This window comes from Erythrolamprus reginae, chromosome 1, assembly GCF_031021105.1.
Source record: "Erythrolamprus reginae isolate rEryReg1 chromosome 1, rEryReg1.hap1, whole genome shotgun sequence".
In the NCBI taxonomy this organism is placed as follows: Eukaryota; Metazoa; Chordata; class Lepidosauria; order Squamata; family Dipsadidae; genus Erythrolamprus; species Erythrolamprus reginae.
In genome coordinates, this window is record NC_091950.1 from 3583379 (window position 1) to 3598871 (window position 15493).

Sequence of the window (15493 nt, forward strand, 5' to 3'; positions counted from 1 at the left end):
TTGGATTTGTATGCCACCCCTCTCCATGTACTCGGGACGGCTCACAGCAGATATAGAATACATATTAAATCAATTCATTCCAATTAATTACAGTTTAAAAAAACTTTAAAAGATCCTTAAAACTTTACAAAACATTCAATTTATCATCCACTCAGTAATTCACTCTAAGCACATTTGTTGGTCATGGGGGAGGAGATCTAGGGACCACAGGCCTGGTGGCAAAGATAGGTTTTCAAATTTTTTGGAAAGCAAGGAGGTTGGGGGAAGTGTGAATCTCTGGGGGGAGCTGGTTCCAGAGGGCTGGGCCCCCCACATAGAAGGCCCTTCCCCTAGTTTGGCCAACTGGTTGTTGGAAGAAATCATTAGGGCAGAGAACAGGTTTTTAAATTACTTGAATCCCATCACTGGTTCCCACCCTTATTCACCCCCTTTTTGGACTTGGATGAATATTATGCAGGACTGAGCTTTTGTGACCTGTCTTTAGAGAGGATCCCTTCAAGCTCCTCCTGGGAAGAGTCTCAAGGTCTCCTTTCTCTGCACATCTTCTTCAGCCCTTCACAGACAAGACAAGCTTGGAAGAGGAGCAGAGTAAATGCTCTAGGCAGAAATTATGGAGTGGAAAATTAAAACACCGGAAAACTGCTTTCTTATTTCTCTGCTTGAAAGAAAAAAACAGTGGACAGTTCATTAGAAACTTTATTTTTTTAATTTCCTTTTACAGGAACAAAAAATAATAATCCCAAATTGAAATCCTAAAGAAAGAAAGAATTATGTAAGAGGGATGAAGATTTCCCTTCCAAGCTGAGAACCGATCAAACCTGGCATTTCTGTCATTCTCACAGAGAGGATCAGGCAACCAGACTGGTACTTGGTCCCAACAGCTTCATCCTGACCTCTTTTCCTGCTCATTCTCTCTCACAAACACTTTTAGCTGCTAATAAGTGCCCACATTATTATCTATAAGAGTTCACATACATTAGCTGTTGCTGAACAACTGAATACCTCTGAATTTTTCAAAGATTTCTTTAGCAAGATTTATTGAAAGGGGACGGAGCTGCAAGAATTCCCATTGTTCAACAATTTCCCATTTTGAAACTTATAAACATGATTTTATTTGACTCTTGCATACTATCTAAATGGAAATAAAATAAAAGTCACATTAACATTTTTTTCAATATCACAATGGTATAATATATCATGTTTTTACATTTGTTCTCGCTGTGAGATGCTCCTTTGTGTTCAGGTCTGGCCTCAGAAGGATAATGTAGCACTTGGGGATAAAGATACAGCCCAGCAGACCAGCACTGGAGGCCAGGATGGAGAAGACCTGCACAGCCACCATGTATTTCCCTTTGGTGCTCAGGTAGGTGGGCACAAAAGTCACCCAGACACTGCAGAAGACCAGCATGCTGAAGGTGATGAGCTTGGCTTCGTTGAAGGCCCCAGGCAGATTCCTGGCCAGGAAAGCCACCGTGAAACAGATGGCAGCCAGGAAGCCCATGTAGCTTAGGGTGACGTAGAACATGACAACAGCCCCTTCGTTGCATTGCAGGATAATCTCTCCATGCTGGGAGTGGAGATCAGATTCAGGGAAGGGGGGAGAAACTGCCAACCAGATGGAGCAGATGACAATTTGGACAGCAGAAGAAGAAAGGATGATGGAGTTGGCCAAACTCTTCCCCAACCATCTCTTCATTTGGTTTCCTGGCTTTGTGGCCAGAAAAGCCAGCACCACTGTGATGGTTTTGGCCAAGAGAGAAGAAACAGCAACTGAGAAGATGATGCTGAAAACTGTTTGTCGGAGAAGGCAGGTGGCTTTCCTTGGTTGACCAATAAAGAGAGAAGCAGACAAGAAGCAAAGCAGGAGGGAGACCAGGAGGATGTAGGAGAGGTCCCGATTGTTGGCTTTGACAATGGGGGTTTCTCGATATTTAATGAAGATGATTAAAACAAGGCCAGTGGTTAGGAACAAAAGAAGGGCAAAAGAGAGCAGGATGATGCCCAAATGTTCTTCATAAGAAAGAAAAGTTATAACTTTGGGGATACATTTGACTCTGTCCTTATTTGGATATTTATCATCCGGACACCTGGTGCATTTTTCAGTATCTTAAAAAGAAAAAGCAATATTACTTTAATATTTTGTTTTTTAACATTACAGGAAATACAATTTTTGGACAACACCTAATTCCAGGGACATTTTCCAGGACATATTTCTAAAGAATCTGTAGAATGTTCACAGGAACCTACATTATTAAGGTTATTAATGAATCATATAATCTTTTAGCCAAACATCCTAAGTCCTGCACCATGGAATTTAAAGGGACTTGGAGGATGCCTAGAGTATCCCATAACATCTGGAAACAATTAACCAGTGGAACAGCTGCCCTCCAGAGGTTTTGTGTCCTTCAATATTGGAGGTTTTTAAGAAAATATTGGACAGTCACTTGTCTGAAATGATAATAGATCCATGATGGCAAACTACTGCATGGGTGTCAGAGGTGGCACGCAGAGCCCTCACTCTGGGAATCTGTGCCATTGCCAGCTGATCTTCTGATTTCCAGTGCAGGCAGTGGAACACTGAGAAACAGCCTGAAAAGAGCCTGAAAAATGATCCAGAAAACAGCCAGAAGAAAGACAGTTTTCAGGTGTTTTTTCGGACCAAAAATGACCTGAAAAACAGCCAGAAACAGCCAGAAAATGGCCCCAAAAATGGCCAAAAAAGGCATGTTGACACTGGCCAGCTAGTCTTTGAGTTTCCAATGCTCCAGCATGTGTATCTGCAGGTTCTGGTTTGGGCACTCTGTGCCAAAAAGGTTCACCATCACTGGTATAGGTTCTCCTATTTGAGCAGGGGGCTGGACTAGAAGACCTCCAAGGTCCCTTCCAGCTCTATTTTCATTGATCAATATGATTGGCGGAATATTTGTGTAATGAGTTCCCCCCAACACTATCCACAACAATACATGGTGGACCTTCCCAGTGATCCTCAAGGGGAGGCCAATGTACATTGAATTGCCAGGTCTTTGCGAAGGTGGACCTGAAAGAATTCATCAAGTTTCAAAGATCTCAGATGGTCCTAGAAAGGGAAACTTAGCAGCACTTCTCCAAACTAAAAAGCAGAAGAGATATTTCCTCTGCTGTTAGTAAAGCTTGCCCAGTCTTCCACCCCCTCCTCCCGTCTCTATCTATCCCTCCTTCAAAGTCTTTTTTATTTACTTCCTTTTAGATAAGAAATTCTGCAGTTTTAAAAAAAACTGGTTCCAATCTGCCTTTTAACTTGCACTTTCACGAAAATGTTCTGGATGGATCCAGTTCCCCCAAGCCTCCCATTTTCCTCAGTGTCACTGACCTTCCTGAGTGGAGAAGGTCCCCTCTGGACAAGGAACGCAGTCGTAGCAGCAAACTGGCTCTCCTTCTTGAGCCCTCTTGACAAATCCAGGATGACAACTTTCCACACATTTGGACTCAGGCAGAGACTGAGCAGAAAAAAGATAATGTGTTAGGAAATACGTTAGGACTCTCCATCTATAGAAAATGTAGGTAAAAATGGAAGGAGACAATTAGCGTCTGGTCCTCACTGAGGTTTATATGAAATCTCTGACATCTTCTAAACAGATGCAGGAGGTATAACAACTTGCAGATTCTTTATTTAATTCCTCCTTTTTGCTTTTGGAATTGAACATTACAGTAAAGTACCTTTCTATTTATTATTATTGTTTATTATTATTATTTATTAGATTTGTATGCTGCCCCCCTCCGCAGACTGGGGCGGCTCACAACAGAGGTAAAACAATATGTAATAACAAATCTAATATTAAGTCTAAAATAACAATTTTACATTAAAAGCCTAAAACCCCATTATGAAAAAAACATACACACAAGCATACCATACAGAAAACTGCATAGGCAAGGGGAGATGTCTCAGTTCCCCCATGCCTGACGGCAGAGGTGGGTTTTAGGAAGTTTACGAAAGGCAAGGAGGGTAGGGGCAGTCCTAATTTCTGGGGGGAGCTGGTTCCAGAGGGTCGGGGCTGCCACAGAGAAGGCTCTTCCCCTGGGTCCCGCCAGCCGACATTGTTCAGTCGATGCGACCCGGAGAAGGCCAGCTCTGTGGGACCTAACTGACCACTGGGATTCATGCGGCAGAACGCAGTCTCAAAGATATTCTGGTCCGGTGCCATAAAGGGCTTTATAGGTGATAACCAACACTTTGAATTGTGACCAGAAACTGATTGGCAACCAATGCAGACTGCAGAGTGTTGGTGTAACATGGGCATAACTAGGGAAGCCCATGATTGCTCTTGCAGCTGCATTCTGCACGATCTGGAGTTTCCAAACACTCTTCAAAGGTAGCCCCCATGTAGAGAGCGTTACAGTAGTCGAACCTCGAGGTGATGAGGGCATGAGTGACTGTGAGCAGTGAATCCCGGTCCAAGTAGGGCCTCAACTGGTGCACCAGGCGAACCTGGGCAAACGCCCCCCTCGCCACAGCTGAAATATGTTTCTCTAATGTGAGCTGTGGATCGAGAAGATGCTCAAGTTGTGGACCCTCTCTGAGGGAGTCAATAATTCCCCACCAGGGTGATGGACGGACAGATAGAATTGTCCTTGGGAGGCAAAACCCACAGTCACCCCATCTTATCAGGGTTGAGTTTGAGTCTGTTGACACCCATCCAGACCCCAACAGCCTCCAGACACCAGCACATCACTTCCACTGCTTCGTTGACTGGATATTTAATAAAGTCTGGAATGATGGAATTGCAGAAAAAAGATTTAAGTAGAATGATATATTCAAATTAAAACTGAGACTAAAGTTTAGTGTAAAAGGTTTGGGAAACTTTTATTTCACTCAGTTTTTTTTAATATAGAATAAAACTATGATGAAGAAAGAAACCTCTGACCGTTAAGATCTTGAAAGATTTCCATAAAACATGGCAAAGCTGTCCCACCTAGGTCCTTTCTGTTGAAGAATCTCCATTAGATGACACCAGGTGGCATGGAAGGCCAACAACCCTGCAGACTCCAGGCTTTCACCACTTGAAATGGGACCTCAGGCTTTGGGAAACAGAGGAAAGACAGCAACATTTCTCCCACCTTTTTAAGCAACTTTAGCCGTGAAAGAGAATCTTGGTTGATAGAAAATCTCTGTCTTATAAAATACGCCAGAATCTCTTGCTTGGGATCCTCCTTGGGGAGAACCAAGTAGTAGAGAATGCCCAGATCTGCTTTTATCTCTCCATTTTGGTCCAAGTACTGTTCTTGTTGTGAAATATTCCAATATTCATTCTTCTCCAGAAAGGGATGAAACTAGAATGGGAACATCCAGGAATTTGAAATACAGAAAACATTGTTTCTTATCCCACATTGAATCTTTCTTCTATTATTTATTTATTTATTTATTTATATTATTTAGATTTGTATGCCGCCCCTCTCCGCAGACTCGGGGCGGCTCACAATTGCCTCATCTCCAAATGTGGTTCAATAACACTGCCAGTATCTTCAAAAGTGAATGAAAAAGTTTGAGAAAAAATAGTCAATCATATACTGACAAAACATAGAGAAAATATAATTGACACAATTGGTCAATTATAGGCAGGGGTGGGCTACTGCCCGGACCGGGGTGGGTAGGGGAACGCAGTGGGGTAGCTAAAATGGAGCTCCACCCCAGAGCACCCAATTTTCACTGGAAGGTGTGGAAAGAAAACGCAGGGTGTCCTGCATAAGCCATGCCCCAGGGTGGTGGTAAAATTTTGCTAGCCCTTCCCTGAGGCCCCCGTATACCTTGCACTTACCTGCATTCAAAAGGGACCATATGGGGAGTCCTGGGAGGTTGGGTGGGTGCGGTCAGCCAGGAGAGAAATTGCTCTGTTCTCTAAACTGCACAGAATCTTAACCAGAGGTTCTCCCAAACCAGTGGTGGGTTCCACTTACCTGCCTACCAGTGTGCTGTGCACAGGAAGCAAAACTGTACCGAAATCTCGTGAGGGGATTTCAAGATCAGCTGGGGCAGGGGAGAAATGCAACAGCAGAGTGCAGGGAAGCCAAAAAGACAGAGATGGGGTGGAAATGCGTGAATGGGAGAGATGAAATGGAGATGAGCATTGCAGGGCAGGAGGAGTGTGAGAACCTTATACAGTGATACCTCATCTTACAAACTTAATTGGTTCCGGGACGAGGTTTATAAGGTGAAAAGTTTGTAAGACGAAATAATGTTTCCCATAGGAATCAATGGAAAAGTGATTAATGCTTGCAAGCCCAAAACTCACCCCTTTTGCCAGCCGAAGTGCCTGTTTTTGTGCTGCTGGAATTCCCCTCAGGCTACCCTCAATGGGAAACCCCACCTCCAGATTTCTGTGTTTTTGTGATGCTGCAGGGGAATCCCAGCAGTGGAAAAAATGGTGCTTTGCTGGCAACCGGAAGTCCAGAGGTGGAATTTCCCAGCGAGGGGAGACTCCACGAAATTGCAGTATTGCCAAAACACGGAAGTCCTTGAAACCCCACCTCTGGACTTCCGTGTTTTTGTGATGCTGCGATTTCGCTGGGGGTGGAACTGAGGCGTGTTCCTATCAGTGCAGTCCAGTCCAGGCACAACGGTAGCCTCGTACTGGGCCCCAGGGACTGCCATTTCCCCCCAAATTTTTTTGAATGTCTTTTTGATTTTGGGATTTCTTTATTTTTCTTCTTCTTCTATGCAAGCAGTGCGGTGCCTCTGCTGACCTAGGAGATGCTTCGGGAGGTACTGGGCAGTAAGGGAGAGAGGGAACCACTCCAGCAATCTTTGTACACAGCTGCAATGTTTTCCAGGCCGATAAAAGTTGCAGGCATGGCGGGGAAGGTGGGGAGCAGTTTGGGAAGCCATTTCATGCTGGCCAGCACCTCCTGAAGCTTGTTCGGAGCTTCTCTGGCTGGCACATGGTTCTGACAAAGTGGGAGGGGACCAGAGAGAGCTGCCACCCCCTGTTCATCCCCCGCTTCCCCTGCTGAACGGTAGAAGCCCCGGACACGCGACATAGATCTGCTTTTGTAACACATTCCCACCAGCCTCTTCCATCATTTTAGCAGATCTCCCCCATCCCCCGTGTCCCCCTATGCTTCCAATTTGTCAATATCTTTCAGATAAATATCAATATCTCCACATGGCATCAGGCCAGAATAACTCTGCGGCCACCTTCTGCCGCATGAATCCCAGCGACCGGTCAGGTCCCACAGAGTTGGTCTTCTCAGGGTCCTGTCAGCCAGACAATGCTGGTTGGCTGGGCCTGGGGGAAGAGCCTTCTCTGTGGGGGGCCCAGCCCTCTGGAATCAGCTCCCCCTGGAGATTCGTACTGTCCCCACCCTCCTCACCTTCCGCAAGAGTCTCAAGACTCACATATGTCACCAGGCCTGAATGGACTGAGAGAAACTGATTGAATGGGAATGACTGGTTTTTTAGGGGTTTTAGTTTTAGATTATATATATTTAATTAATTGGTCCTGAAATTTTATGTATTGTTTTATTATATGTTGTCAGCCGCCACGAGTCCTTGGAGAGGGGCGGCATAAAACTCAAACAAACAAAAACAAATAAACAAATAAAGGAATGAAAGTGGCCGGTGTGGGAGAAGGTGTACGTTTGCAAGAAAGAAAAAGAGAGGTCAGAGAGAAAGTAAGGAAAGAGGGAGGGAGGGAGGATGGAAGAAGTTGAGTGGGTGGGTGGGAGGAAGGGAAAGAAAGAAAGAGAGGGGGGAGAGAAAGAGAAAGGAAAGAAGGAATGGAGGGAGATAAAGAGAGATCGAGGGAGGGAGGGGGAAGGAGGAAGGGAAGGAGGGAGGGAGGAAGGAGAAGTTGGGTGAGTGGGTGGAAGGAATGGAGTGAAAGAAAGAGAAAGGGGAGAGAAAGAGAAAGAAAGAAAGAAAGAAAGAAGAGAAAAAAGAGAAAGAAGGGAGGAAGCAAGGAAGGAAAGAGTGAGAAGGAAGATTGAGCGGGAGGGAGGAAAAGAAATATATATATATATATATATATATATATGTTAAATGTTTTTAGCTGGAATTTTAAAATTAAGGGAGACTAGGATAGATCCATTTCGGCCTTATTAGGCCTCATCAGCTAGCCACACCCTTTCTTTACTGGGATTCGATCTGGGAAGCTTCTGCATTGTGATCCGACATAAGAAAAACATATATATATATATATATATATATATATATATATATATATATATATATATATATATATATATATATATATATATATCTGCGTTCCTTTTGTTTTGGTATTAATAAAATCATATTATTATTAACATTTTTCTTATTTCTTCATTAATATTTTTTCTTTCTTTTTCTTTCTGTTCTTTCTTTTTATTTTTTGCCTTTGCCTTACTTTCTTCATCTTTCCTTTTTCCCTCCTATATTGTTAATAAAGTTAAATTGGTATTCTTTACATCCCTTTTTAAATTTTATATATTTTGTAATAGCCACTATATTAAAATTTAATTACTAACTATAAACAATAAGTGATTGTTTTAAGAACTAAATAATAAGTTTTAAGGATTTTGAGATATGAAAGGTTCATACAGGGCACAAAGCTTGACTTCGGTGACGACAACAACAACTCAAAAACAAACAACTACTCCAACTCCAACTCCTACACCGAAAGTTTCTCCAACATCATCTCCATTACAACAAAGAACAATAACTGCAATGTTGGCTAAGGAGAAAGAAAAAGAGAAAGAAAAGTTGCATGCAGAATCAAATTCCCAGTCCATCCAAGATGCACTAGCAGGAATCCAAGATTTTATGCAGAAGACAGAAACTCAGACAAAAACTCAACTTGAAACCAACAAAGAGGAAATGAAAATGTACCTGGAAGAAATGAAGCAAGAAATGAGGCAAGAGATGAAAGAGATGAAAAATGAGATAAAAAAAGAAATTGGTGAACTCAAAACTGAAATAACAGAAGTAAAAGGAAATGTGGCTGAAATGGATGGGAACATAAAAGTTATACAACAAAATCTACAAGAAAGTGAAAAAAGAATAAAAGTAACAGAAGAAAAAATTCAAGCTATGGGACAGAAAGTGGAAGATATGAAGATCACAACTATGACGCTCGTAGAGGTTTCGACATAGCAATAACCAACCTTGAACTCCAATCCGCATCACATGGCCTTTATCTGCAAAAATGGTTGAAATAATAAGAGGAATTATGCAAGCAGATCCAGCAGAACTGATAAGAGAAATTGACGAAGTTTACAGAGTCCAAACTGGGTATGTAAGACGCCATAACCTACCAAGAGAAGTACACATTAAGTTTTCAAGAAGAATAATCAAAGATGAGATACTGAGACTGACAAGAAACAAAACTTTCCAATGCAATGGAAAAGAAATCACGATCTTGAAACAAGTTTCGAAAAGGGTGAGAGAAAGCAGAAGAGAATATTATTTTCTTACAAGTATCTTAATTAAAAAGAATATTGTTTTTAGATGGTTGGTACCAGAAGGCCTGACTCTAACTTGGCAATCAACGTAAGTGTAAATAGAAAGTGTGGAGCAAGCAAGATCCTTTTTAGCACGCAGCAGATTGGACAGGATTGACCAACTCCGGATAGAAACAAAGAGTAGTGAAGACATGATGGGGGCCACGGGTGGAGGAGGGGAAAAATACAGGAAGTGAAGAAGAAACAATCACAGGTTTCACAAGAACTAGTTCTAGAAATGAGACTCCGAGAACCAAAAGAAGCTAAAAATACTACAAATAAAGATGACACATGACTTGAAAACTTTTTCAGTCAATGTAAACAGATTGAATACTCCAAAGAAAAGAAATCAAATATTAACCAAACTCACGAAACAAAAAGCGCAGATAAATATTTTACAAGAAGTTCATATTAAAAAATCAAAATGAAGTCTTCTCAGCAACTCAAAATTGGGGAAATTATATACTAGCCTGGAAAATCAAAAGAAAAGAGGAGTGGCAATGTATATAGATAAAATAAATAAAATAAATATAGATGAATTAATTGAATCTAAAGAAATATATAATGATAGTGATGGAAGGATTTTGATGATACAATTGGATTTAGAAACAAAACCTCTTGTAGTTGTCTCAATTTATGCACCAAATGATAACCAAAAACAATTTTATAAAGATTTACACAAAAAAAATAAGTGAATTATCAATTGAAAATATGATGATAATAGAAGATTTTAATGCAATCCCAGATGATCAAATGGACTACACTGGGAAAAGAAAATAAAAGAAAAGAAAAAAAAGGTGATACTACCTGTGACATTTTGGAAAATGAGCACAGAACTATCATTAAAAGATATATGGCGAGAATACTGTTTAAAAGATAAACAATATACTTTTTATTCTATCCCACATAAGACCTGGTCCAGGATTGACATGGCTTGGGCACCAGCCCACATAATGGAACAAATCAGTAAAATAGAAATAGAGACAAACACCTGGGCAGATCATAATCCTTTATCTATATATTGGAAAGGCAAAAGGAAAATAAATAATTGGTCAATGAATAGAAATATAATAAATGATCCAGATTATAAAAAATGGATAGAGAAAGAATTAGAGATTTTTTTCAAAATAAACAAAAATAGTGATACTGCCCCTCAAAATTTATGGGATACAACAAAGGCATATATATGTGGGCTAACAATATCTTTCATAGCAAAAAAAAAACCAAAGAAAAGAAAATACGCTATGAAAAATTAGTAGAAGAACTCAAAAAATTAGAATTGTTAATGCAAAAAGAAGATAATGACAACAAAGTTAAAAATCAGAGAGAGTTAATAAGGCACAGATTGAGATTAATAGAACAAGAACCAATAGTAGAAAAGATAAAGAGAGCAAAACAAGAATACTTTGAACATGCGAACAAACCAGGAAGATGGTTGTCATATAAACTAAGAAAAGAGAGAGAAAACAAAATCATAAAAAACTTGATAGATTCTAAAGGTAAAATAAAACATAGAACAGAAGAAAAAAAGGAAATAGTATTAGAATTTTATAGACAATTATGTAAGAGAGAAGAAATAAATGAGGACTTAATTTTTGAATATTTGAAAAATATAGATAGAAACATAGAAACATAGAAGACTGACGGCAGAAAAAGACCTCATGGTCCATCTAGTCTGCCCTTATACTATTTCCTGTATTTTATCTTACAATGGATATATGTTTATCCCAGGCATGTTTAAATTCAGTTACTGTGGATTTACCAACCACGTCTGCTGGAAGTTTGTTCCAAGGATCTACTACTCTTTCAGTAAAATAATATTTTCTCATGTTGCCTTTGATCATTCCCCCAACTAACTTCAGATTATGTCCCCTTATTCGTGTGTTCACTTTCCTATTAAAAACACTTCCCTCCTGAACCTTATTTAATCCTTTAACATATTTAAATGTTTCGATCATGTCCCCCCTTTTCCTTCTGTCCTCCAGACTATACAGATTGAGTTCATTAAGTCTTTCCTGATACGTTTTATGCTTAAGACCTTCCACCATTCTTGTAGCCCGTCTTTGGACCCGTTCAATTTTGTCAATATCTTTTTGTAGGTGAGGTCTCCAGAACTGAACCCAATACTCCAAATGTGGTCTCACCAGCGCTCTATATAAGGGGATCACAATCTCCCTCTTCCTGCTTGTTATACCTCTAGCTATGCAGCCAAGCATCCTACTTGCTTTCCCTACCACCTGACTGCACTGTTCACCCATTTTGAGACTGTCAGAAATCACTACCCCTAAATCCTTCTCTTCTGAAGTTTTTGCTAACACAGAACTGCCAATGCAATACTCAGATTGAGGATTCCTTTTCCCCAAGTGCATTATTTTACATTTGGAAACATTAAACTGCAGTTTCCATTGCTTTGACCATTTATCTAGTAAAGCTAAATCATTTACCATATTACAGACCCCTCCAGGAATATCAACCCTATTGCACACTTTAGAGTCATCGGCAAATAGGCAAACCTTCCCTACCAAACCTTCCCCTATGTCACTCACAAACATATTAAAAAGAATAGGACCCAGAACAGACCCTTGTGGCACACTGCTTGTAACCTGTCTCTGCTCAGAATACTCGCCATTAACAATAACTCTCTGATGTCTATTCTTCAGCCAGCTTGAAATCCACTGAACTATCCAGAGATTAAGTCCAATCTTCACTAATTTATCTATCAGCTCTTTATGTGGAACCGTATCAAAGGCTTTGCTGAAGTCCAGATAGGCAATATCCATGGCACCACCTTGATCCAACACCTTTGTGACATAGTCAAAGAATCAATGAGATTAGTCTGACATGATTTGCCTTCAGTAAAGCCATGCTGATTTGGGTCCAATAAGTTATTGTTTTTTAGGTGCTGATTTATCCTCTTTTTGAGTAGAGTCTCCATCATTTTAACTATAACTGATGTCAAACTAACTGGCCTGTAGTTACTAGCTTCTTCTCTACTGCCCTTCTTGTGGATAGGCACAACACTGGCCATTCTCCAATCCTCAGGAACATCTCCTGTTAACAGGGATTGGTTAAACAAATCAGTCAGGGGGGTAGCAATGACAGATCTGAGTTCTTTAAGAACTCTGGGGTGGATGCCATCTGGACCCATTGCCTTATTTATCTTTAATCGTTCAAGTTCTTCTAAGACATCGGCTTCTAAGATCACTGGAGCCGAATCCGTACAGCTGGAAGCAATGCTATATCCCTCTATAGTATTATTTTGTAAGGTGTCTTTTGAGAAAACTGAACAGAAGTAGCTATTGAAATGGTCAGTGATCTCCTTATTCCCATCAATGCATGTATTATTCCGGGTACTAAGCTTCGTGATGCTGCAGTTTTTCTTCTTCCTATCACTAATATATCTGAAGAAGGTTTTATCCCCCTTCTTTACAGATTTTGCAATTTCTTCCTCTTTTGAGGCTTTAGCAGCATATGTTATCTGTTTCACCTCCTTCTGTCTCATTTTATACACCTCTCTATCAGCTATACTTCCAGACTCTTTATACCTCCTATAGGCAGCCTTTTTTTCATTGACTATAGCCCTTACATCATTGCTAAACCATAGCGGTTTATTCTTCCTTTTACCTTTAGTTATTTGCTTTACATACAGTCCTATGGCTTTTAAGATGGCCTTTTTTAATACAGTCCACTGGGTGCTCGCTCCTGTCATTTTATCCCTCCCCTTTAATTCATTATTTAAATATTCCCCCATTGCATTAAAATTTGTTTTTCTGAAATCCAATACTTTGGTTGCAGTATAGGATTGCTCAGTTTTTACATCAAACCACAAACATAGATGGTCACTGCAACCTAAATTTTCTCCCACCTTAACCTCTGAAACCCAATTCCCATTCGTAAAAACTAAATCTAGAATATTCTCCCCTCTAGTTGGTGTCTTAACTAGCTGTGCCAGAGCTGCTCCTGTAAAGGCCTCTACTATATTCTTACTTTTGCATGTAAGGGCACTGGGGGTATTCCAGTCAACATCAGGCATGTTGAAATCACCCATAACCACAATATCTCCCTTAACTGCCATTAGGGTAATTTCATCCACCATCTTGTTGTCATGTTCCTCAGATTTCCCTGGAGGCCTATAGATCACCCCAATTCTAATGACAGAACCTTCTTTATTTTGCATGCAAATCCAGAGGGTCTCCAGATCTTTACATGTATTTTGAATTAGTATTGTTTTTAGACTTTCTTTAACATAAATGGCTACTCCACCTCCCCTTCTCTCTATTCTATCCTTCCTATACAGTGTATATCCTGGTATGGATATTTCCCATTCATTAGAATCCTTAAACCATGTCTCAGTTATGGCAACCAGATCCAAATTATCTCTAGATATAATGGCCATTAACTCACAGAGCTTGTTGCTCAAGCTTCGAGCATTCGTGCACATTACCCAAAAAACATTATTTTCATTATTAGTTTGCCCCTTATCATCAACAACTACATCTATTTTATTTATAGCTCCCTTTTCATAAGTTTCCAGAAACTGATTTATTCTCATTGGTCGGGGACAGAAATCATCCACATCAGTTACATCTCTGTCCCCTTTACCTAGTTTAAATGCCTGTCCAAAAAAGTTCTGAATTCCTCACCGAGCACCTGGGTACCTCTGTATGATGGATGCAAACCATCCCTCTTAAACAACTCCCTATTAGACCACCTACTGACATCATGACTTACATAGCCAAAACCTTCAGCTTTATACCACTGCCTTAACCACACATTAAACTCTCTGATACAAGCTGTTTTATCCTCCTGGCCACAAACCGGTAACACCTCTGAGAAAATCACTGAATCAGTTATTTTACCCAGCTCCACACTTAGACATTGAAAATCTCTTTTTACTACATTAACATTTCTCTGGGACAAATCATTTGTGCCAAGATGCACCACCACATCAACGTTATTACCTTTACTCACAGCCTTGACAATGTTTGTAATCCGCCTCCTGTCTCTACTGGCAGTGGCTTCTGGTAGACACCTCATCACCTTCACCACATCCTTACTCTGTCCCAAATCAACACCTCTAACAATCGAGTCACCCACAAGAAAATGTGTCCTACCAGATGTATCAGTATTAGCCGAAACACAACAACAAAGATTAAATAAACCTATCACAGAAATGGAATTAAAGCAATCTATAAAAAACCAAAAAAATAACAAAGCGACGGGCCCAGATGCGATACCAGTAGAATTTTATAAGTTAGATATAGAAATACTTTTTTCAAATATGTTTGAGATATATGACCAAATAATGACAGAAGGTAAATTACCCAAAACATGGTCAGAAACTTTAATAACTTTAATACATAAAGTGGGAACAGAAAAAGAAAAAAATGAAAATTATAGACCAATCTCATTGTTAAACGTAGATTATAACATTGCTATATCAATTTTCGCTAATAGGTTTAAAAGTATTATAAATGATATGATACATAGTGACCAAAATGGATTTTTACCAGGAAGACAAATTAAAAATAATTTAAGAATAATAATAAACACATTAGAATATTATGAACAGCATCCAGAAAAACAAATGTCACTTATATTTTTAAATGCGAAAAAAGCATTTGATAATGTAGATGGGAATTTCATGAAAATACAATTAAGTAAGATGGATGTCGGAACAAAGTTTTTTAATATAATAGATGCCATATACTCTGAACAATCAGCCAAAATCATAATAAACAGTGAGCAGACCAAAAAAGTAGCAATACAACGAGGAGTAAGACATGGTTGCCCAATATAACCATTACTATTTATTTTAACTCTGGAAGCAATGTTGATAAAAATAAGAGCAGATAGGGAAATAAAAGGACTGAACATTAAAAAAGAGACTTATAAAGTACAAGCATTTGCTGACAATGTGGTCTTTATTTTAGAAGACCCTACAGAATCCATTTCAAGGTTAATAAATTTAATTGAAGAACATGGGAATGTCGCAGGATTGAAAATAAATAAAGAAAAGACACAGATACTAACAAAAAATATG

At 39.7% G+C, this 15493-nt stretch overlaps 1 protein-coding gene across 1 annotated transcript in view; it reads right to left on the reverse strand.

The window, feature by feature from the left end:
* Positions 1–1195: 1195 nt before the first annotated feature.
* LOC139156362 (vomeronasal type-2 receptor 26-like) overlaps positions 1196–15493 on the reverse strand; it is a 47076-nt gene continuing 32778 nt past the window's right edge. The window contains exon 5 of the mRNA XM_070731889.1: positions 1196–2106. Coding sequence (XP_070587990.1) covers positions 1196–2106 — 911 coding nt within the window. The remainder of the gene's footprint in view (positions 2107–15493) is intronic.